Source organism: Vanessa tameamea, chromosome 9 (genome assembly GCF_037043105.1).
Source record: "Vanessa tameamea isolate UH-Manoa-2023 chromosome 9, ilVanTame1 primary haplotype, whole genome shotgun sequence".
NCBI classification, from domain to species: domain Eukaryota; kingdom Metazoa; phylum Arthropoda; class Insecta; order Lepidoptera; family Nymphalidae; genus Vanessa; species Vanessa tameamea.
The window spans coordinates 200324-224751 of NC_087317.1; the positions used below are offsets into that span (position 1 = coordinate 200324).

Below are 24428 nucleotides of genomic sequence, written 5' to 3' on the forward strand. Positions count from 1 at the left end.
AAACGTGGAAAATATTCTTCTTTGATTTATTCTAAGCTGAGGAGGTCCGATGGCTTCGACGGCTCGAAGAAGCCTCCCAATACCGGCGGGCGTTCGGCCTTTTATAACAAAAATGGGTGAGAGCACTATTCACTCAATATAACACACCTATTTATGAACTATTATTAAAAAAAACATATATATATATATTATTTCAAACCAATTTAACATCTCAAAATTCACTAAAGATTATTAATTTAATAATAAACAGTTTTCAATTATTAAAAATATTTAAAACAATAATATCCGGGCTCGTGTTTTTCTTAAATACGTCATTTTCCGCCGACATATATATTTAGGTTCAGAACAACGAAAAAAAATATACATATATATAAGGGCCCTACATAATTACAATTATTTATTTCTCATTTGATACAAAATAACGTTCTAATTTAAATTATCACTTCGTTTACACTTCAAATCACATAAAGACTATAGTAGCGGCACGCTATGATGGCCGTTTTGACGTTTGCCCGCTCATGAAGTTTCGTATTTAATAAATAATTACATCAAAGGAGCAAATTGTTGTTCTTTATTGTAAATAGTGACGTGCAGTTAGTCACAAAATTTATCGAATGTGATTTCTAAACTACAAATATTAGGGTACCGCGAAGATAACTTTTTTATTTATTTTATTGCGTAAACGTGTACGTCACACTCTCACACTCGACCTCGTAGTCGGTGTTATATTTGTGTTTTTTTATGTAATGTGTTTATAAAGTTATTCATTCTAATTCCAATTTTTGATTTAAATTGATTTCGTTCGAATATATTACTTAAACTTATTTTATATTTTTTTTATTAAACCTTTTTAATCAGATACTACTTGCAACAATAACTTGAATTAAATTACTTGCAAAAAAACAAAGATTTGAATATATTATATCGATAATAAATTTACATTTCACATCACTTTTTTAATGTGTCAAAACGGCCATCATATCTTGCCGCTAGAATAATCAGAACAACAAAGCATTGAACGAACAATGAATCAACATACTTCCTACTTTACCGCAACGAACATCGAAATCGCAATGAATCGATGGCGGCAGAGCAGGTTTTTTTATAGGCAATCTGACCATCTATGTTATAATACAAATTATTTTAAACCTACGAAGCAAATATAGTTTTAATTTAAATAAACCTAAGCGCTAAGTACATTATTATCCCGATTTATAACTAAAATTTTCAGTGTGTGTGTGCGTGTGAGTGTGTGCAGTGTGAATCGTCCCTGAATGAATTTAGAGCCATAAAAGTTGAATCATATTGCCAACCATATTTCTTATCTTTTGACCGAAATAAATATCATTTATTTGTATTAAGATCAAAATATTATTCATATGGGTGTAATGATTTATAGAACCCCTTTATATAAATTGCGATTTCCGAGTCGTGGAAAGGTTCGTGAAGCGCAATAATACCTTTGCCTTGGCTCCGACTGCGTATTAACAATGATCACGCTATGATAACTTTCGACTGTGACCTGAGACGGTACTTCGGATAGAAATTTATAAAAAGAAGGAGGTTATAAAGTCAAAGTTATATTATGCGAAGTCTTCATTGATTGTGATCTATATACATATAACATCTATCTATACTACTATATAAATCTGTAGTCTGTACACTCAAGGTTAATGTGTGTCTCTCTCTGTGTGTGTGCGTGGGTGTGTGTACGTGCGTGCGAGCGTGCGTGCGTGCGTGCGTGGGTGGGTGCGAGCGTGCGTGCGTGCGTGCGTGCGTTATTAATCTAATCCTGAAAATTATCGTGATATCAGAAATATTTAAAATAATGACCATGTAAAATATACTAATTCTAATAACTTGCACGTTTTGCGAGCATCGACGCGAGTTTGCCACTATGGCTACCTGGCGGAGCGCACGTGTCTCAGTTCCAAAGCGTTAGATTTCGTTCTGACCGCACGCGCATTATATTCGTTACAATACACATTTTATCCATAATGAATACAAAGTTAAAGATAAAGTTTACTTCATCTTTAACTACAAAAATATTATTTTTCGTCTTTTAATTTAACGTAAATTCTGACATTTTTAAATCGGCTTTATTATTTTCTTATAACTTCAAGATTGGTGTAAAAGCTACATGCAATATTGTTATGATAAAATGATAAATTACTGAAGCGTTAAACAACGCTGATGAATAAACTATAATATTTTCATTTTAGGTCAAGTTCTCTACAACATAAAGTATCATTTCTAACATTAACATGTGCTACATTATTTAGTACCGACACGAACATACTAAGAATAAAGTCAGGCTACATACGCCAATAAAGGGGGGTGTTATCTGAATCTGTTGCTGCTGAGTTCAATATGTGCTGCTCATAAATGGTGACCCAGGATTTTATATACGCTCTTTATTTATAAATTGGATATTTTTTTCAAAATAAACTAATGAATATTAATAACGAAACGAAGAACATAAAATACGATGCAGTGTAAACTGCTGCGGCGTGGGGCAGGACTTTTCAAAAGCGATTATGGATGAGGCATTTTATTATTTACATTATTACAAACTAACACAAATGTATAGTAGTACATAAAACAGATGCGGTAATATATTCCATGCAATCAGTCTATATATGTGTCTAAGGAAAAATACTAAAAACTAATTTGATCTCTGTTAGAAATTTAATGGTTAATTGTGTTAAATGATATACTTTTAACGATCAGAAGATGATGATGACTGGAAAATAATGATGATAGGAGAAAGAATGTGACCAAATGATATAAATATCGAATTTTCTAACGAACTCAACTTGCTCGTATGCGAGAATACCGGAGCGTTTAAGCAATGGCAACACACCACCACACACCACAGAAATGAGAGAATATTTAGTTTTCTCAAAAAATGTAGATGGTGCCATTTTTCGTTTATAAGAAATTCTCATGGTCGTATGGAATATCATAAAAGACGCTTAAATTTATTAGGAGTTCCCGGTTAAATTAAGTTAGCTCGCACCTGCCCAACTAAAAATAGTTAAGACGAGATTTACGAAACTAACTATAAGTACTTCAGCGATTTTAATGATGTGAATGGTTTTCTACTTTAAGAACAAAAAGCAAAAAACTTCTTTAAGAACAAAAAAAATTATCGTTCAGACGGGTATAATTTGATTGATATGTCTTGATTATTTTTATATATTTTATGGAAGCAAATACAACACAACGCTTTTAACTAAAGATCATTGAACCTCTAGAAGTAGAAACCACTTTTCATCACTCCACTTCTGCAGTCTCCTTCTCCGCTCTAAGCCGAGATCTTAAATATTACGTCCCTTACACTTGTGGTTGCGTCAGAATATATATAACCTATTAAAGTGATATTATGTAGAAATTTATATGCAAGCAGAGCAGACTAGGCTTTTGGAAGTTAATGAAGAAAGTTGAACATTCGAGTATTCGTTCAAGTTCTGTAATAAGGGATCGTGAACCGGAGTATATTCAGTAAGCCCACGTGGTCGTGACAGCCTCAAATTGGAACGCTAATGTAATTGAGTTTTGAACGTCCATAATGATAGCATAAATATTAATGTTAAATCATCGCGACGAATTCTATTTCAAACGTCGGGGGCGGAGTTGGGGTGGATGGATTATTAAATTTAGAACGGCAGACGAGTAAATGGGTCCACTGTGTATTAAAGTAAGTGTTCACCTTCGCTCGCGGACTAGCGCTGCAAGAATTACAATCCGCTTACACTGTTGATGAATCACCAACCATGAGATATAGGATGTTTAGTCTCTTGTGCCTTTATAGACTGCTTCGTAAAATAATGAATGATGTGTGCATTAATATTTTATTATTAACTAGCTTATAATGCTGCAAAGGCGGCGGTGGGCTTAATAACAAAAAGCCAATAACATTTTATAGGTTTTTCTTTTGTCAAGAAATGCTTACGGACCGGATTATGAGAGTAAGGAAGTTCAGACCAGCGGAATGTCATGCCAGGCCAAATATATTATCTTCCATTATAAAGAAAACAAATTCAATGATGAATAAAGAGCTTCTATTCTAGTGTTTTTCCTTCATTGAAACGATGAGCACCTTTCCGCAATATTTCACCCTTTCAGTAACTCTCAGATTTTTACGTCCGCCGCTGAACTACACGGACCATTTGAAGAATACAATGAAACACTAGAAAGGTGTCCTGTTCTTCTTAGGGTTGAGGTGTGAAGTGATGTTCAGCATGTGATTAGTAAGATACCTTCAAATTAAATATTTAATTTTATTATTTCTTCTTATAATCTTGTAGCTTGTATTTATGTTGGGGCTGTTGCTCAGAATTAATTAAAGCCGGATAAATTTCGGACGACATTACGCGGACAGTTCGTGGGTGTTAAATCACTGTATTTCCAATGAGCAACAAAGGTCACAAATAATCACAAAAAGTTACTAAACACTGAGCAGTGACACAGCAGTTACGAGTACTACCTTTACAAATGTTCACTGTTCAGCTGAACCCAAGCTTTGTTTCACTTCTGGTATTAAATAAAGATATCTTACAAGGTCCGTTTTTTTTAAAACTAGTACAACAATACGCGTATAATTTGTTTCTTTTGATTAAGTAATTGTCATAAAAAGAGGACATTTTTACCTATTAATATACAGATGCGTAGTAATAAAAATATATACTTTAAAAACGATCATCACGAAAAAAAGCTTCAAAGAGAATAATACTGCCATCGCTTCAGTTTATAATTTACTTTTGAACCACTTAGTGTAAATTTATTCATTACTAACCTAACGCGTCGAAGAGTACTCCTTTGTAAAATGAGTTTTATGATAACATTATTTTATATTTAACGTTAATAGTGTGCAAAGAGTGCATTGTTCTCGGCACTATTGTCCTCTGGGGAGTGTTTTTGTAAGACTATGTACGAAGACAAGTTAATTTACACTCGCTGTGAGTGTTATAATTTACTAAGATTAATAATATGTGATTTGGTATCATTTCGAATCCTTAAGATATCTATTTTCGTATAAAGTTAAGCTAGATTTTAGTCACAGTTGAAATATCTACAGTCAGAGTAAGAAAACCTTCGTCAGTTTTCAAATTAATTCCTTTATCAAGTCATAAACTCTTAGTACCTTTTGAAACTAAAGCACTAAACAGACAACTGCATATAAAATTAAACTAACATAGTATGATAACATGGTTCAAAATAGTGTAACATCTTTGGACTACGTCTAGTGTCATATAAACATGAAACCTTTTTAATGACCTAATAAGTCATTACAAGATTTAAATTAGATATGATATCTTCTACTGAATTGTCAAAGTCTGTCAGTGTCATATATTTTCTTGCAATATCTTGCAATTCTACAACAATTAGAATAAAACGCTTGTAATATTATTCGACCGTTGTTTTGTGTGACGGTTAATGTAATGACGTGACGTGTGATGAGTGGTTCCATTGGCGCCGGCAAGTGGTGGTGATTCCTTGGCCTGCAAAAGCGGCGGACCCCATCGAAAATCTATGGGGTTTGATGGTGCAGCGGTGGATATAATAAAGACAGAAACAAAGCAGCTGTCTTAGAACATTGCCGATGTGTTTGGGAGAGCTTCCGACATATGCTCTCGCCTTGTTGGATCAATGCGACAGCAACTACAAGCTGTGATTGATACGAATAGCGGATATACTCGTTTTTAATAAAATAAATAAGATTTGTTTAAATGAATAAATTTTACCATAATTACTATTTATTTTTACTATTTATTTACTACCTCCGTCCTGCGGTTTCACCCGCGTTCCCGAAAGATTTTATGTTTTCCCGGGATAAAAAGTATCCAATATGTTATTCCAGTACATATTCTACCTGTGTGCAAAATTTTATCCAAATCCGTTCAGTAATTTTTACGTGAAAGAGTAACAAACATACCTCAGAGAAATCAGCCAGATCCATACACACAAACTTTCGCGTTTATAATATTGAGTAGGAAGTAGGATTACTACTATGCAGAGTGCATAGTAGTAATTTTATAAGAGACAAGACAACGTCCTTATCTCCGATGTTACACGAGCATTCACGAAGGGCCATGAGGTTTCGTGAAAAGTTGGTAATTCTCATCCCGATTGACGGCTTCTTCTTATTATTATTATAGCTTTTAAACGCTATTATACTCTTTGCTAGATGCGACTTATAATGACATCGCGACGCAATATGTCATACTCAATCGGTAAAGCAGGATATGGCTCATACCGAGCACACGAAAATAGATCTTACGGTGACGAACCTTTTCTTACCCCGACTGTACAAATTGGTAGGTATATTAAAAGAGCGCTTGGAACTCAGTACAAGTGGCACTTGTGAAATATCGGAAACATTTCATCTGTGACCTTTAAATTGAATTCATAACCTAAAGAATTTGATCATAGTTTCCAATAACGCAAATCTATAACAGTTATAATATAATAATATGTAATAAAATGTAGCAAATTAAGTAAAATATTTTTCATCCGACAAGTGCTCGTCAGAAATCGAAGTTAATAAGCTGTTAAAGTACATCCCCAGGCTTTCGAAGTTTTGCTGGAATCAAAACTAGCGGAATCTCAACTTAAAAATTACAATTTCAAATTTATTCTTGTAGAGTTCCTACACCGCGTGGCTCAGTGTCGAGCGCAGGCGGGAGCAGCACGGGATCTCGACTGGCGCGACTGCTCACTCAAGGCGTGCGTGGTACTACGGAGGAAACTGGCGCTGACACACCACGCCGACTCAGTTGGGAAAGGTATCGTAATAATATCAGATATATCTAAATCAGAGACTTGGGCCAGTGAACATATCCTCCTTTGAAAACCAGTTCGGATTTTGATATTCTTCTTAATAAAAAATAATTAATTATTTCGTAGCCCACAGATATATCTGATGCGTTCTGTTATATTGATAACAGTAAAGTTGATATAATTTGTTAATAATAATAATACTGCGTCACTATTTGTGTCAAATATACTGATATATGAATATAGTTAGTCTGTTATCTACTGAAGTTAAAAATACTGATAGTTAGGCAGGTATGGTGAGCCAATTATAGGCACAAAAATGAAAAGGGGTTTTGTTTTTCTTAAATTGCATATGTCTATGGGCAGAGTATACCGGCAACCTTCGTGTTATTCCCTATTTTTTGTCACTGTGTCAGTGCCTAGAACGTGCCGTTTTTTTTCCTTAAATAAAGTATGATGAGGTTGTCTTCTTATTCAAGTAATTTTGTTCACAAGTCATTTATTATAACGATCACAAAATATCGAAATTAAAGGAAATGAGCTCAAGATTACACCGTAGTTATAAATTCTTAACGACATGATGAGAAAATTGGTTTCGCCCCAAGTTCATAGATAATGTTTATAAGGTAATGTTAGATACGATATTTTAATACAATTGAATCGAATGAGATTGCTCAGGCTGTTCATTAACAACTTTTAATGAAAGCCTGTGAGTCGTACGTGTATATTCAAACACACATCACCTAATCCTCACTCAGCACCGGCAGATGTTTCAACAGACGTGACGTAACAACTGATCTAACTCTCTGGTTAGTTTACTGTTTGAACATCATTTCTGTGATTGTGTTGTTTACATATTCGTTGTTTAAAATAAACTCGTTCAATGACATTTATTCGATAATTTTGTGCCAACTATTTTTTGGAAGTCTGATGAGTCTGATGACTTAGTCTATAGACACTGGTACTGTAAATAGAGTAATTCCTTGCTTTATCAATTCTTCATTTAATTATGGCAATGGCTAACCGTCGGATCTAAGATATTATGTTATGGTTGTTTGAGGGATAAGTGGGCCAATGCCAGACAATTTGATTAAACTCCATTGAATCTGAATCAGTGGTTCTTCATTTCAATACGTCTTGCCATTCAAAAGCACATACATAAGAGTATATAATAACTCATATTGTTCATTACTTAAATTTCCGCACACATAGTACTAACTAACTATATTCATAGTTTGCTACAGATAACTATTTTCCGGAGTCACCTATTATTCGAAGGCTGTAACGAACAACAATTAGAACGCGTAGTTTGAATCCCGGGTGTCGCGTTCGATAACGGCGCGAAAGTACCGCTTCTAAATTTTAAACAAGCTATTTTTTTTCTCGTTAAAACCAGTTAACGTATTCCATTTTCGAACTGCAATAAAGTTTTTATTTCATACACCGTTGCAACTTGTAACATAATCGAATACCCGATGACAGTACACCTACAATGTTTCAAGTAAAGGGATAGCCTTTTTGTTCGCACACATTATTTCCAATTAAAGTAGTAAGTATTGAATACATTGTAACCGGATATTTTGTACCGGGGTCGCCTTACAGTTTCAATAAAGCACGTATCCGTAATCAAGTTGTTTATCCGGATTCTATAAGTTTCGTCTCTTGACACAATGGGGTCGTGGCTACTGGAAATATATCGCGCCATTTATCTTGGACGCGTGAAAACGTACAACGATAACATTAATGAAGTATGCGAGGAGAATAGACTGACTGACTAGGAGAATAGATACATAAATGTCGACATTGCAATCCTCGTAACAGCGCTCTAATTGAATCAGATATCTGGAATAATTAGTTAAAATACAATTTCGTACTTAGAGATGTTCATATAATTGTGTTCTTTAGATCCCAAAATGTACACAGATTATTTACATTCGTCATTCCGTAAGAGCCCGCCCGTCCAACGCATTCACTTACTTGAAAGTTTCTTCAATTGAATAAATCACTCTGTGGAGTTTAAATTACTGTTCTGTCTTTATACTTGACAGTTTATTAAAAAAATGTACTTTAACAGCTTTCTAATAACAAATTTTTACCAAAATTTGTCTTAGTCTTAAAAGAAACCCCAAGAATCTACGACACATTGAAACGAAATTTTAGTCTTATGAAATATAGACCGGATAACTAAATAAACATTTTGAATGTACGGAAGGGGTTAGGAAAGCGTTACCGTATTCGGACAATTAAAATAAATCAGCGGAATCACTACACCTAGTTAAGCCGGCATAAAGTTTCTTACAAAAGATTTCTCTTGCGAAGTTCTAGAAAAAAATATTATCACTTTGAGAATTGGTGATAATTCCGTCATTTATTCCATTCGTTTAGCTCTTTAAAAAAACAAAATTTAAAATGGCTGCGAAACTATCGAAAGCATTCTAGTAAACCCTCTATTCTCCTAAAGTTATTTTCGAAGCGCATTAATGTTAGGAGTTGGGATGAAGCTAGTTCTCTTCGAGCAAAATATTTTCGTGCAAAGCTTTCACTTGCGATCTGAGTCCAATGCAGTATTCCGCATTACGTGAATTAAGATTTCTTGATGACATTATTGAATATCCGATTTTCAGATTAAGTTTAAAGAAAGTAGTCCAGATTTATTTATGTTCATTCTTTTCGATACGACACGACAAAATGCTTTTATATAAACGGAAAGAAATGGTTTGTAACGGCTCGGTTAGAAGATCACATTATAGGTATTTTTAGTGTTTTTATAGACCCTCAACATGTAAACAGATAAATTTACAGGAATATGAGGATAAATAGAATGGAAGATAAATATTATCTTTAATAGATAAGTCACAGTAACGAAGTCATGTTTTACTAGATCGTATTGAAAATATTTAAAGTAATAATTTGTGTGGGTTTTCTGCAATTTGGAGTCTTATTGATTTAAATAAATCTATAAATACCTATTGGACACACTTTGGGGGTAACGCCGGATCGTATAACGTGTTCTTTTATGTCGACATGCTACCTCTTCGTTGCTGCAAGGGAGACCCCCTTGTGAATGCGTTGTGCGTATACTTTTTACTTTGTACCTCTGCGAGAGTGAGAGTAAATTTCAATGTTTCACACCCTGCCAGACATCTCGTGACTGTCTAGTCTTTTTTAAGAATATTATGTTCACTCCGCCTCCTAAGTTAAATTTTAGGTTGACTTTATGATTCTCAGGGTTGTATGAATACTTAAAGCTACCCCAAAATAAGGAGATGATGTAAACATGAAACTTATATTAGCATAATATTAATATACAAAGATGTGAGGAACCTCAAACGTCTTAAAATACCCTCAAAGTACAAACTTCAGTCAACTACTTAGTAGAAACGCAGCCTCGTAACCGACCGTTTAAATATACACAGGATGCTTATAACAATTGAAACTTTGCTGTAAACACATTTCATTAACTTATCTGTTAGCTGTACAGCGTACTATACTAGTCGCAGAGGACCCGCAGAATGGCAATAAAGTTAAAGCAAGTTATTTGTTTTAGATAAAAAAAATATGCACATAATTATATCATCCAGTAACACTTATCTTGTCAATCTTGCTGCTGGAAATACTTCTCGACCACTCTTGAAGAGGGATTTTACAACTTATTCTATCACGAGATTCAATAGACAAACATATAGCATTACCTAGAGGATAAAATTCACCTATTTTTCCATGATTTCCTTCACCGAAGAGCACGAGAGAACATGAATTATAAACACAAAAAAATGCATGGTGTTGTGACAATTGCTATGTACATATAGTGTCGTATAACCAACTACATATTTCAAAGAATAAGAGTTGTCTTATTCTGTAGTTAGTTAAGCTACTCTGATGTGACAGTTTGGCCCGCAACATTAATAATTTGTAAAGAATAGATAATAACAGAGACGTCTTACCCACCACCTGAAGTTAGAGGTAACGGTGAAATTGTATTTACTTATTTAGCAATTAATGTAACTTGAAGTAATTTGTTCGACCACATTTAACCGGAGTGAAATCGTTTACGCAGCTGATCCATCAATGCCCCTGGGTAAAAAGGTTTCTGGTCAAGATACGTTCCATTTATTACCACTAAATAGGAATCTATGCCGTAATCCCTAAAGCTAACGATCTTGAAATCATTCAGGCTGTCTTGGGCAAAAATGCTTTGTCTAGATAAAAACATTTATTATCTTAATGTTTACTTTCCCGCTTAATTTTTATTGATGTGCTCCGATTTGAAAGGCGAATGAACCAGAATAATTAACGCAAGAGATATACCATCTTAGATCTCATTGCGATATAAATACAATTGCGGTGGTACTGCTGTCACCAGTATAAATAACAGCTGAAGGTGACTTATCATTAGGTGCTCGACTTTCCTTGATGAGGAGCTATAATTGCCTTAAGTGGCTCCATCTTGGTACCACTAACAGTCAGCTTCGACTCGAAGGGTTAAAACCTAAATTACCGATGAGCTGAGCTTAACATATAGGGTGCGCTCTCAGGTCGTGGAATAGTGAGGTGGAAACCTCGCATGTCCTTTTTCAGACTGCTGAAGAGCACGGTAGACGGTCGAGAGAAGAGATAATCCTCGACTGACCCTCCGATCAGTGTCGAGGACAGCCATGCATGAATAAAAAACACGAATGATGATAATGAACGATGATGAATACTTCATATGTATTTGAGAATTAAAGAAGGTCTACGGACTAACTTGTGTCCATTTTAACTATTTATTTTGATATTTGCTTTCAAAAATAGTATTTTTTTATTTTATATGTTACGGATAACGTGATATTATGGAATTAATTTGAAAAGTTACTAGATTTGAACCCAAACCCCTAGACACCCTTAATTGCCAATTAGGCATTGTGTTCAATTAGCTGCTGAGACGTAGCTCTTGATTGACTTAACAATTATAGACTGTATTGGGACATTCTAGAGCAAAAATAAATAGAATCACAAGCTCCAGTATTTTTGTTTTATAACCACTAATATGTACTATCCTAACTAAAAAATCTAAATATTTTTTTATGTAAGTAGAATTACTTGGTGGTTGGGCTTTGTCCGTCTGGGTAGGTACCACCCTCTAATCAGATATTCTACCAAACAGCAGTACTCAGTATTGTTGTGTTCCGGTTTGAAGGATTAGGCGAGTAAGCCAGTGTAACTACAGGCACAAGGGACGTAACATCTTAGTACCCAAGGTTGATGGCGCATTGGTGATGTAAGGAATGGTTAATATTTCTTACAACGCCATTGCCTATGGGCGGTGGTGACCACTTACCATCAGGTGGCCCATTTGCTCGTCCGCCTACCGATATCATCAAAAAAAAAAGAATCCTATACGCACGCTTGAGTTCTCGCGGTACAGGATTCAATACAAAAGGACGCTCACTTTTTTTTTAATTAAAAATATGATAAAATCTGCCAAGGCTACCATAGTTAAGAAAACTATGCAGGACATAGGATTATAGTGCACATGTGTGTGCATATACAAGTGTACTTTTTAATACTTTACTCTGATAATTCGATGGTCCGACAGACCAGATACAACTTGAAATAGTTCGGGAGCAAAGGCTTAACATGCTCTTCGAGGCACGTGATGTGAGCACTGCTAACCAGACTCTGGGGTAGACTAAAATGTTATCGTCAAAAAAACCTGATATTATTTACCAGCTAAACTAGCTGGCGTTTGACCCAGGGCCTCGAGAACTCTCTATCATCAATGCTATATCGATCTTCCATTTAAACAGACAGATTCCATTCGACCCACTGAGAAAATAATTTTGTCAACTGAAGTATAAATTATTTTTGTAATGTTTTAAGCTCTATTTTCCTGCAGCATTTTAGAGCACTTTCACAGAATCCACAACGATTTATCGTCGCCGTAGCAGATAAAATGGAAAAACAGATACGTAAGATAAATATATTTTAAAATCAAATAGCTGTTCTCTCATGTTACTGCACTATTGCTGAGCAGCATATGGTAATAGCATCTGGTCCTAGGTTCAAACTATGAGTTGGACTATTAAAAAATAATTGATTTTCCAAGGGAATGTTCCCCGTAACTCGGAAAACACATTAAAGTCCTGCGCCTGAATTCTAACCGGTCAGTCTGAATTCCCATCCCACATCAGATTAAAAGAGCAATTGAAAATCACTTGTGATTGTCAGCTAGTCTTACTTATAGCTGTCGTGGCCGAAGTCAGTCTCAAAAAAATCATTGTCATGACTCCCCTCTATTTGAGATTGAGTCTCTTCTGCTATTCTGGAAACCACGCGACGTAAAGTTAATTATTTCAATATATTAAAAAAAATTAAATACTTCATTTGACTCGATGTATATTTTAAGCGAGAACTCAAAAGCATATCAAATCTCTGTTCATATTTATTTTTATCGTTAGTATGGACATACGAGTACATTTATAAAAAGACTCCTTTATTATTTTCCATTATACGCGTACCTATGTATGTATTTTTAATTTTATTATATTTAATTTAAATTCACATAAAGGTAAACATATTTTTAACTAAATTGAATATACAATGATTACTTACTCATCGTAAGTGTTAGAATTTGAGGGTTTATGAATACCCTGCAATACACCTGCTAGAGTAAAAATATAAAGTAATTAGTAGGAAAATTACCATCCTAATCACGAATACTAACATTTCATGTTATCAACAAAGCGTGTGATCATTAATTTGTTTGTTGACGATTTTTTAGGTAACTGAGGCTTGACAAGCGTATCATCCAATTTGTAGTTCCGTTTCACGCTTATGAATTATTGAACCGTGTGATGCAGCATTTGATTTTGGATGCAGATATAGATCACCAGTAAGCCCGCAAATACAGCTGCGTGAGCCGTATTTCCGACTATAAAGGTCTTAGACCTTTATACTCGGGCATAGTCGGACTTGTATTTTAGTCTCATTATTTCAGCATCCTAGTCTAATCTAGTAATGTTATCCAATCGAAATCTATAAATGAAAAAAGTATTTTAAAGCGAGATTATAATCCTTTTAAATTTGGAAACTAACGGTGTTATTACATTAAATAAAATAATCATTATCAACCTTAGGGTATTGATTCAATCCTGAAATCTAAATTAAAACAAATAAATTGTTTACTTATCACTCGTCTTCAGTCGTATTATGTTTTTATTTATGTCAAACGAATCGATTCAACTAAACAGAGATTATAATATTTATGATTCTCAAGCGAACACTCCCGAATTCTCGAAACCAAGTTTCTAACTTTTAAATTTAACTTAGCCTCGGAAGTTTGTCCTGGAGCATGTGTAATGAAAGAGCCTCTTAGCCGTGGGCTGACTAAATTAATCTAGAAGCATCTTCTACGTGATATATTCAAGTCTTACATAGAAATCATAGCGCTAGACTTCTACGTGTGCGTCGTGATTTAATAACATTTGCAAACTAAATACTCTCAAATATTGAATGTTCTGTATTACTGGGTTACTGACGTGTCTGATTGGTGAGTGAGCCAGTGTAAAGGCTGCAAGGGAATAAATCCCCCGTGTTAAGCAGCACATAGATGTGTTGAAATGGTTTTTTTTATATAAATTGCTGGTATTGCCAATGTTCTTAATAAGGAGTCTGTTCAGAAAAAACCCCGGCTTTGCTCTAAAAATGAAAAATTGAAACTATACGTTTAAAGTGCAAGATTTTAAAAAGTATTTTATTTGCACCTGTGATTTATTTACCTTAAGTTTAGAACGTGACTGAACTAATAAGCCCTGAATCACATTTAGGAGCATCGATTCGAATTTAGCTGGATGGTTTCGGACACCCTATACTCGGATACGCATCTTAAATAAAAGGTTGCAATAGGTGGATATCGCAATCCTTCAGCTGCTAAAGGATGCTATAGATTTTTGTACCTTGTCTATCGACACTCGTAACTATTTAGTATAGCATAATCATTCTACAGCTTTGGACCTGCGATGCTGGTATGATTAATAAATATGGGACATTTGGTAAACAAAAACCTAGCCGAACCGAGGCTTCTCATATACAATTCTTAAGGTTGTCTGTTTACAAAACGAAAGGTTTGAAGTTGGATAAACTTCAATAGTATTGCTTCATATATCGCCATATTTACGATGAAAATGTTTTATTAAGAGAATATAAAATAAAAATGCTCTATTTTTAGTTTGTCTACATATATACGACCTCCGTGGTCGAGTAGTGTGTACCCACACCGGTTTTCATGGGTACACCACTTCGAGGTCCCGGGTTCCCGGGTAAATAGTTTTCTATGTTGTCTTGGGTCTGGGTGTTTGTGGTACCGTCGTTACTTCTGATTTTCCATATCACAAGTGCTTTAGCTACTTACATTGGGATCAGAGTTATGTATGTGATGTTGTCCAATATTTATTTACTTATTCTTCAGAGAGTTGTAGCATATAGCTACAACTCTCTGACGCTACATTGAACAAATGCGAGATTCGTGGTTCCGTTCCGGGTTTGCATGTCACACATAAATGTATAAAGTTTTGCCAACCGTATCATCATAATATGCCAACGGCAACGGCTTTAACTTTCAAACTGCCTACTACATATGTATCACTCATTAGTCTCCCGATTTAAATTATTCTCTAGAAGCGATTAATAACGAGTATATCCTGCGTATTTACAACGTTTATTTCAATGCTTTGTGACGAGATTACTTTAATTTGCTAGGACACAAAGCCGGACGCGCACTACGAACGTTTCTTAATTTCATATTACGTCTCTGTAGAGCTATTCTGTAAGAACAAATTTGAAGCTCACCGTGAAATACGCTCACAAAATGTGAAAAAATGATTTGCGACATGGACTTAAAGAGTATCGCCGCAATACCGAATTACCAACATTTCAGAATTGAGATACGAAGTGAGGAGATGTAGAAAAGGAATGCTCAGGTCAAAATAATATGGCGATAAATACGGCAAGACTATCCAGACTATATTTTATTATATAATTTTTGTAATTGTATTATAGAAATGGAGGGCCATTTCTATAATAAAATTACAATGTTTGACTTCAAATGCAAAGTCTAAATAAATAATAATAAAGACAATAAAAACAGTGGAAGTCATCGACCCCAGTCGACAATTTCCATGAAGCATACACACATATATATACACGTTTTTAAGTAACTACATTTGAGAGAAACATTATTTAATAATATTTTCCTCCGGTTTTCCTCGTAGAATCTACATTCCGAATCAATGGATTCGTAGATTTAATTGAAATATTCTAGGAAGAAAAGAAATAGTTTCGGTGAGTAAAGAAAAGCATTTTGCTGATTTGAAAAGGAACAGGCCAAACTACATTAGCTCTAAAAAAGCTCTCGGCCGGGCACTTTCAATATGACCTTTGGAATAATAAAAATTATATAAAAGTGACGGCGTCTCACACTGTACCCAACAATAAATAACTCTTGATATGATCAGAATTACTTTGTTCGATTATATATTACTTATTATAACGGGTTTACAAGTACTATATAGTTTCACTAATTACCTTTTAGTTACATAGTCAAATTCCCCGAATTTCACAGTTTCTACCTTGCATTCTACCATACAACTTATTTATTTGACGTTGACCGACATCGGCCGCAGTGGAAAAAATACAAGTTCCTAAAATATTTCAATCAAGTAAAATTTACAATAAAGTGTATTTGAATCGTCAATGTTCGAACTCCGATAGGACGGCAGATAACAATAATTTTCTATTAACCGTTGACTCGTAACCAGAGCCTAGCTTCACCTGCGACTTCATGAGCTAGCCAATGGACTTACTAAAAGGTTATCATTATAAGATAAATATATACAAAATGTATGCAGAAAATTAATAATCAATCTCACGCTAAAAGCACAATCCAAAGACTGGTCCACATCGTAGATAGTCGACCCAAATAGCCGAAGAGAGACGAGTGTTGAGTTACGAGTTCGTTCGCCAAAAACCTTTGTCTTTGTGCGAGATGGAGAGATGAATTAAAATCTTTCAATGCCAATGCCGAGAGGGAAATAGAAGAATGTTTTCATTCGAATTCATGGCATTTTGAAAATACCTTTTGCCGTCGAAATGTTTTTTAGCGATGGCAAAAAATTCCGAATTTTTTATCCGTTACGTGCGGTTTGTCCGAATCAAAGGGACCAATATAAAATAAGTCTGTTCAAAAACAGCTCGACACGTAAGAATTTAATTAAGCCTTAGATAGAATTAATGAGGAAGCGAGACGAGACTTTATTTTATATTCCGTCTCTTAATTTCGTGATTGTGAAAATTGTGGAAGGTAATAAAAATAGAAGTTATATCTTTACCGTTTGACAAATAATTTGAAAAGTTTAATTATATTCAAAAGCCAGCAGAGCAAACGACAGCTTCGCCCGCTGAATATAAGAGTAATAAAATACCGGTAACCAATTGTTATCGGGTTTTGATTTTGTGATACAATTTTTTAAACCGAACCGCCTCATTCTATTAAGTCATTGTGCTCAGTGAATACAAAAATTGTTAATGCCGTAGATCGTTGTGTTCTTGCGAAGTACAAAGAAAGTCATTCCTTTACGTCCATTGTTAATGACTTTTGCAAAAACTATTTCTTTGGATGAAGTAAACCATTTACTCTTCCGTCTCTAGTGTTTGTTTTGACTGCGGTGGATTGTTTTTTATTAATCCATTGCTATGACGCGAGGAATATCACCCAGTGATTAAACTTAGCTTATTTATATAATTTAGCCTCAAATGTTTAGGGTTGCATTCGGAACGAATGAAGAGAAAACTGTTTAATTTTCTGCAGTAATGGTCTTGACAGAACATAAAAGTTTTCTATTTGGTGGTAGTTAAGCTTTCAGTATTACGTTAGTTACTACTGGATGTAGCAATATCCCACAAACAACTAATAGTTGATTAGACTCGTTGATTGAGCAGTGTAAGAAAATTTGATGTCCTACATTTATAATATGAAAAAAAAATGTATAAAGGGCCTCAAAAATAATTTGAGGCTAGTTCTGTTCGGAGCAAACGTTAGCTCTGACTTAGATCACGTGCTATCGCGGTACTGTCAGCTGATTTTGTGAAGATGTGTTGTCAGTGTACTCTATAGAATGTAATTTAATTGTGTAATTTTTATGTAGTGTGCAGCTTAAAAATAAATTGTGTGATAAACGACAACTTCGGAAGACGCTTATTAACAGTAGGTAGCTTAATAGCAGCTCCCGACGTCTTCGGACTCCCAACCCCCGTGTCAAGCTTAAGTAGTTTTATATAAACGGAACCACTTAGAAAGCAACATAGACCCACTTTTAATATTTATTGTCACCACAAAAACTACTAAAGCTAAGCAAGAGCTACCTTTGAGCAAGTGTTCATGGTGTTAATAGTTGTAGTAATATTTCCTGTGATATAAAGATAATAGTATATAATAAATTTGAAAAGCTACATCTTTTAAAAAAAAGACGCTTTACTGAGCTTTTTTCAACTTAACTTTCAGTCTTGTACTAAAATCATTTGAAGGCATCTTAAATTTCAAATTGTTTTAAGACATTCCTTTTAAAAGTTAGGACAGACACCAAAAATGTAAAAACTTACAACGATCAAAGAGTCCTCAAGCATAAATATTTAAATTTGCTCGCCGACTTACTCGTACATCAGCGCGTACCTCCCTACCGCGAGTTGATCCTAACTCAAGTTTTTATCCATTATTTAGGTCACCATCGTACTTAGCCTTAGCTACATATTTAGATATTGTGTAACTGTTTATTCTTTATGCATTACGGACATTAGCGCTAATCCAAAACAAACGCGCGACAAACCTGGTGAAAGTCTGTCGTGCGTAGAATAATTTCGATATTAAATTACACGGATAAATAAAAAGTCTCGCTCTGGATCAAATCTTTTCGTTGGAAAATTCTTCTTTTTAAGATTGTACTCTTTTTGATTTTTATGATATTCGTAAATATATACATTATTGGATAGATCTTTTTTTAACAACCTCAATTTATCAATATATTTTGCTATTATTTATTGGCGAATATCTTGCATCTTTTTCTAAAGGCATTATCACTCATCGAATGATACCGAGAACGGTAAGATTGTAGTTTGAATAAATGTTTTATTCTTCTCGAATGTTTTGTATATTCTACTCTAGAGAGAAGCAGATGTTACTGCCAATTTTGTTTCAATATTCGATTCTTTCATGGTGATTAGAATACATAATGCAAAAGGATTAATTTGATATCACGAGAAATATTAAGTTGAGATAAAAATTATTAAAAAGCAAGATAACCAAAAATACAAGGATTGTGTGATGACCGCAGTGACATATTATGCAATAGAGAATAGAAATATTTTAAGTTTAAGCAAGAGAAAAAAAAACACACTCATGACAGTGAATGACGACGCTTCAAACTTTACTTGGAGGGGATTGAGGAAAGCGGGGCAAAGAGGTACATACACTACGTGTTCCTCCATACATTCAACTTAAATACGTCCACTAAGCGCTTCTTCGACAGCACTTGCAATTTTGCAGCACAATTTTAATATTAAATTTACCTAATAACCTCTTTTCGAGAGAAATTGTTTTTTTCCTTATATTTTCGTAATGATAAATAAATAACTCCTAATTTTTTTAATTTAAAATCGAAGTGTTAACTAACAACTATTACAGAGTCACTTTAAGCTGTTGCAGAAATATGTAAACGCAATTTTGCGACCAAATACATTGCAGTCTCTTTTCCCTCACCTTCACAACCTAATGGGACGAGACCACGACACGACCTTTCTATAATGTCAAATACTTCTTTTCTATTGGAATCATAAATATTTATTAATATTGTGTTCGATATAGAATGTCTTGTAAAAACACATTATAAACCAAATAAACAAATAAAATCTTTAAATATAAACTTGATTAGTGGAGCGGCTGATCGACGATCGATAATCAAGGTCAACGATCAAGCTCTATTTAACCTGCTTGATATTTTGGCTTTGCGGAGCGATGTTGCATCGCTCTGTATCTTCTACAGCATTTTTCACGGGAAATGTTCCGAGGAATCATTGATAATCCCAGTCGCTGAATTTCAACTCCGGCAACCTTCTTCAATAGCGCGTGTTCCATTCTGTGGAACCAGCTCTTACGCGGTTTTTCCAAAACGGTGTAACTTAGGAACCTTCAAGCCTTTTTTTTTTTTTTTGTTTAACGAGGAGGAAATGCATTTACGCATGCCGCCCGGTCGGGGGACCGGGACGGGTATGTGGGACTCAACCGGGGCCTAATGCCCCGTGCCAGGGCAGATGCCCTGTCCTACCCACTAAAACCATCCTCGGGTTTCCACCATGCCGCCGAGTGGTGAGGCAACGGGATCGCCAAGGGCATGCAACCGCGACCCCACCAGCGGCAGCCGCCGTAAGGCGGCTGAATATACATGGAAAGCGCGCCTAGTGCGCGCCTTCCCCCTCATCCTCCACGTGTGAATGTGACGAACTCCCCCGAGTCCGCCACTGGAGGCTGGGCGTCAACGAAGCTGACGCCCTGCGGCGGATAAGATGGTAGGCTCCGCCGCCGACCGCCGGTGTAAAACACCTGGGAGGCTCGAGTAGCGAGCCCTCCCACTCCCTCCTAGCCAACGAGGCCACTCACATGGTCCGCCCTGACGCCGATCAGGGACGTACCAGGAGCGGCCCCGCGGCTTCCCTCCCGCCAGTCTTAGCCGTGGCCGACGAGCAAGCTCAAGCCGGCCCCGTTGCCCAGGGTACGCCACGAGGAGGCGACTGACATGTACCCCAGGAACCTTCAAGCCTACTCAATCCTCAAAAGCAGCGCACCTGCACCTACAAGCCAGCAGGCATTGCAGATTGCGCTTAGGCGGTGGTAGTCACTTTCCATCGGATGAGCCTCATGCGCGTTTACCATTAAAGAAAAAAAAATAAAAAAATTGCAGAGAAAAGTCATAAAAATCGGTATATTTATACTTATAGCCTAAATACATAATATAAAAACTTGTAAAAATTAAATCAATCGAGCATTAAACTCACATAATAGTTTTCACGCTTAGCGCTAACGAGGTATAAGAAAGTTTGAATTCAATTAAAATGCAAATAGCGACATCTACCGGTCGGCGCAGTACAAACGGTAACCGTGCGCCGCGTTGAGTCGGGAACCGCAATTGTTTTCAAACAGCTTTCATAATTGAAGAACTATTTAAAATGTATAATTGTAGCAGCTGCGTGAGAAATTAAACGAATTTGTTGAAAATTCAAGTTTCGTTGTGAATTAAGCAAGTTAAATTTGACGAAATCTTAATTTTACTAAAAACGTTACGAACTTTTTGAAATAATTACAATTAATTAAAACATTGAATCATAACTATCTCATTTCCCCTTTTTTCAACCATCTCTTATAACATTTCTAACATCGGTGTCTCAATCTAGAAAAATCGACTATCTTATGTCGCTGTTAAAAGTCATTGTCACTATAGAAATATTGGTTGGAATTATACTGGCTCACTCACACTTCAAACTGAATACTATACAAAGTATTCCAGTTTTTTTTAAGCAGGGACAAACAACTATAAAAAATTAGAAATATACAAACTTTGTACGGGTCACCAATAATGTCGTAATATTTCATCTAATTTATGTCACTGTAAATGACATAGCGCACTTCCCCCTACTTCCTGTAACATATTTCCGTCGCATTTGAAAATTTAGTCGCATAAATGTATGTCGTATTCAAAGGTCAAGACTGTGTTTGTTAAATCATGCGTTCTCAAAAATATATAAATTATAAATTAAGAAAAACATCCTCTGATTATCAACATTAAGGAAAAAACGTGAGGTGCAGTTGCTTCCGCTGTATATTATGTATTAAATAACATACACATTAAAATAAAGTAAAAAAAGCGGCCAAGTGCGATTCGGACTCGCCCATGAAGGGTTCCGTAGCAGCAAGTAACAAGATTCATTTTTAGGAAATTCAATTTTTTATTTTTATATTTGAGTTGATTGAATGAAAGGTAAATTGCGGGTTACGATTTATGACGTATTAAAAAAAAACTACTTACTAGATTTCGGTCAAACCAATTTTCGCTGGAAGTTTGCATGCTAATTTGCATATATTTTTTTTAGTTTTATCATTCTCTTATTTTTGAAGTTACATGGGGGGGAACTTATGCGGTTCACAGAATACATCTACTTACCAAGTTTCAACAGTAAAGTTCTTGTAGTTTCGGAAAAAAGTGGCCGTGACATACGGACAGACAGACAGACATGACGAATTTATAAGGGTTCAATTTTTTGCCATTTGGCTACGGAACCCTAAAAACCTTTGAAAATAATTAAATGACAAATTTGATATTAAAAATCCCGTGTGAATTAAAGCAATAACATAAAATAATTTTATACAAAACCGTATACAAGAGAAAGAGAGGGCAAGGTTGCCTGGATACCGCTTTGTCCTCACGTGACGATTTCTGCTAATCCAATCTAATGTTAACCGCGTACAGGATCTTCGTTACAAAAAAACATAATCAAAATATATTTAATTCGTGCAAACCGCTTTCAATAGTCAATTTACAGGATGAAATTAAAATAAAATAGCTCAGTATTATACATGACAAAAAGAGACTACTAACTAGAGCGACGAGTGGAGTGACTGACGACCTCCGTGGTCGAGTAGTGTGTACACCGGTTTTCATGGCTACGCCACTCCGAGGTCCCGGGTTCGATTCCCGGCCGAGTCGTAGAAAAAAATCATTAGTTTTCTATGTTGTCTTGGGTCTGGGTGTTTGTGGTACCGTCGTTACTTCTGATCATCCATAACACAAGTACTTTAGCTACTTACACTGGGATCACAGTAAATGTATGTGATGTTGTCCAATATTTATTTATTTTATTTATAGTTACTTTAAGGCTAAATGTCTTAGCTCGGAGTCAGCCGTTGGAATGCAGCTTTTAACATTATAAATATATCTTAAGTAATGTTCAACTTACTGCTTGCTTTATTCGGTTTGTATGCAGACCGTGCACCCGACTAAGTTAAGGCTTTGTCGTCGTTGTTAGTGACACATGCAGAAATGCGTCAGACTCGAGTAGCACCATCAACGTTTAAGTCAATAGTTGGCGCTGGAGTCGTATCCGATAATTGTTCGTCTTCTATGCAATCGTGCCTCATTGTAGGTCAACCGAATGTGTAAAGGCGTGATCTTCTGATACGCCTGATGCCTATACACATATATTGATATTGTCTTTTTTTATTGTGAAGGTTATAGTCAGACCTTGCACGCCATGTTGTTTGATAAAAATTACCTTACAAATATTTAACACTCTTAAGAATTCACGTATAAATTCCAGCTTTTATTAACTCTTGCAGACGTGAATCAGGAGGTCAATTACCTCGTTCAGCCAGCATCGACTCAATGGTGGAAGCAGCGATTTGCGCAAGACACTCGGAGCCAAGTCCTATCACGCTACAGCTGCCGAGAGCTGATCGGGCCTTGAGCCTTGTCTCCCCCGCGGTCGGCAGGCGAGCAAAATCTCAGAGAGGACAAGCCGGTAAGTAGCAATAATAATATTAGAATACTGAATATATTTTTTGTTGGTTAGTTTTTAGTTCTTGAGATACATATTATATAATGTAACGTATTCTTTTTTTGCAATACGAGTTGTTTTTCAGATTTTATTTACATTGGATGTTATAATTAACATTGATACCATAACATCCTGCCAAAACTCGTGCAATCCAATGAATGAACGCTACAAAGGGATGTAGTGTATGATAATATTTTGTGTTCATGGATTTTTCCGACAAATATAACGTGAGCTGAGCGCAAGAGCCTTAAAGGCTTAAAATTTTTCCCTTTTAGATGACGAATTAGATTTTTTTTTATCTAATAAGCAATATAGGGTAAGTGGGAATAAATAGATAAGCAATATATAGTAAGCAGTTACCACACATAAACATCGGCGCCATTAGAAGCTGTAATCATTTCTTACATACCCAATGCGCCACCAACCTTAGGAACTAAGATGTTACCACCCTCTAACTGTCATATTCGCTGTTCTCAAAGTTACTATCGCTCGAAGATTAATAAAATTAAGTCATACAACAGTGTTTAACTGTAATATTTTCAATCTTGAAGCATTCAATTGAACAGCACAACTATCACTAAGAATAACAAAATATTATTTTGATTTCATAAGAAGATTATGATAGTTAGCTATTGTTCGTCGTAAAAGTTATCGTTTCTATATTTCGATTCGAAATGTTTTGAACAAACAATGTAAGACGTTCGACCATTCGGTAATTTAATTTGTTCTCGGCATCAGGACCCGTCCGTTCTAATACGAATTATCTTCGAATTCAGTGAATTGTCCGCTTTGATATCGGCAGTGCTATTCTGTAAAACTCACTTGATCTCACTCGTAAAATTACAAATCCCGCCGTTCGGTAATACGTTATTTTGATGCGTAGGTATATAATTTACATTTCATTCACATTCTGACACTTTACGTCTTCTGGGGTCATTATTAAGTTTGTAGAAACAAATTATAATGTAGATATTTTGTTTTAGTTATTAGAAGTTTGCATTGAAAAATCATTAAAT

General features: G+C 35.4%; 1 protein-coding gene across 2 annotated transcripts in view; it reads left to right on the top strand.

Moving 5' to 3' along the window:
- Nucleotides 1-24428, top strand: part of Wake (wide awake) — a 163075-nt gene that overhangs the window by 68272 nt on the left and 70375 nt on the right. For both annotated transcript variants that reach the window (XM_064215744.1, XM_064215746.1), the window contains exons 4-5: nt 6648-6788; nt 23195-23376. In XM_064215744.1, the coding sequence (XP_064071814.1) occupies nt 6648-6788; nt 23195-23376 (323 nt within the window). The remainder of the gene's footprint in view (nt 1-6647; nt 6789-23194; nt 23377-24428) is intronic.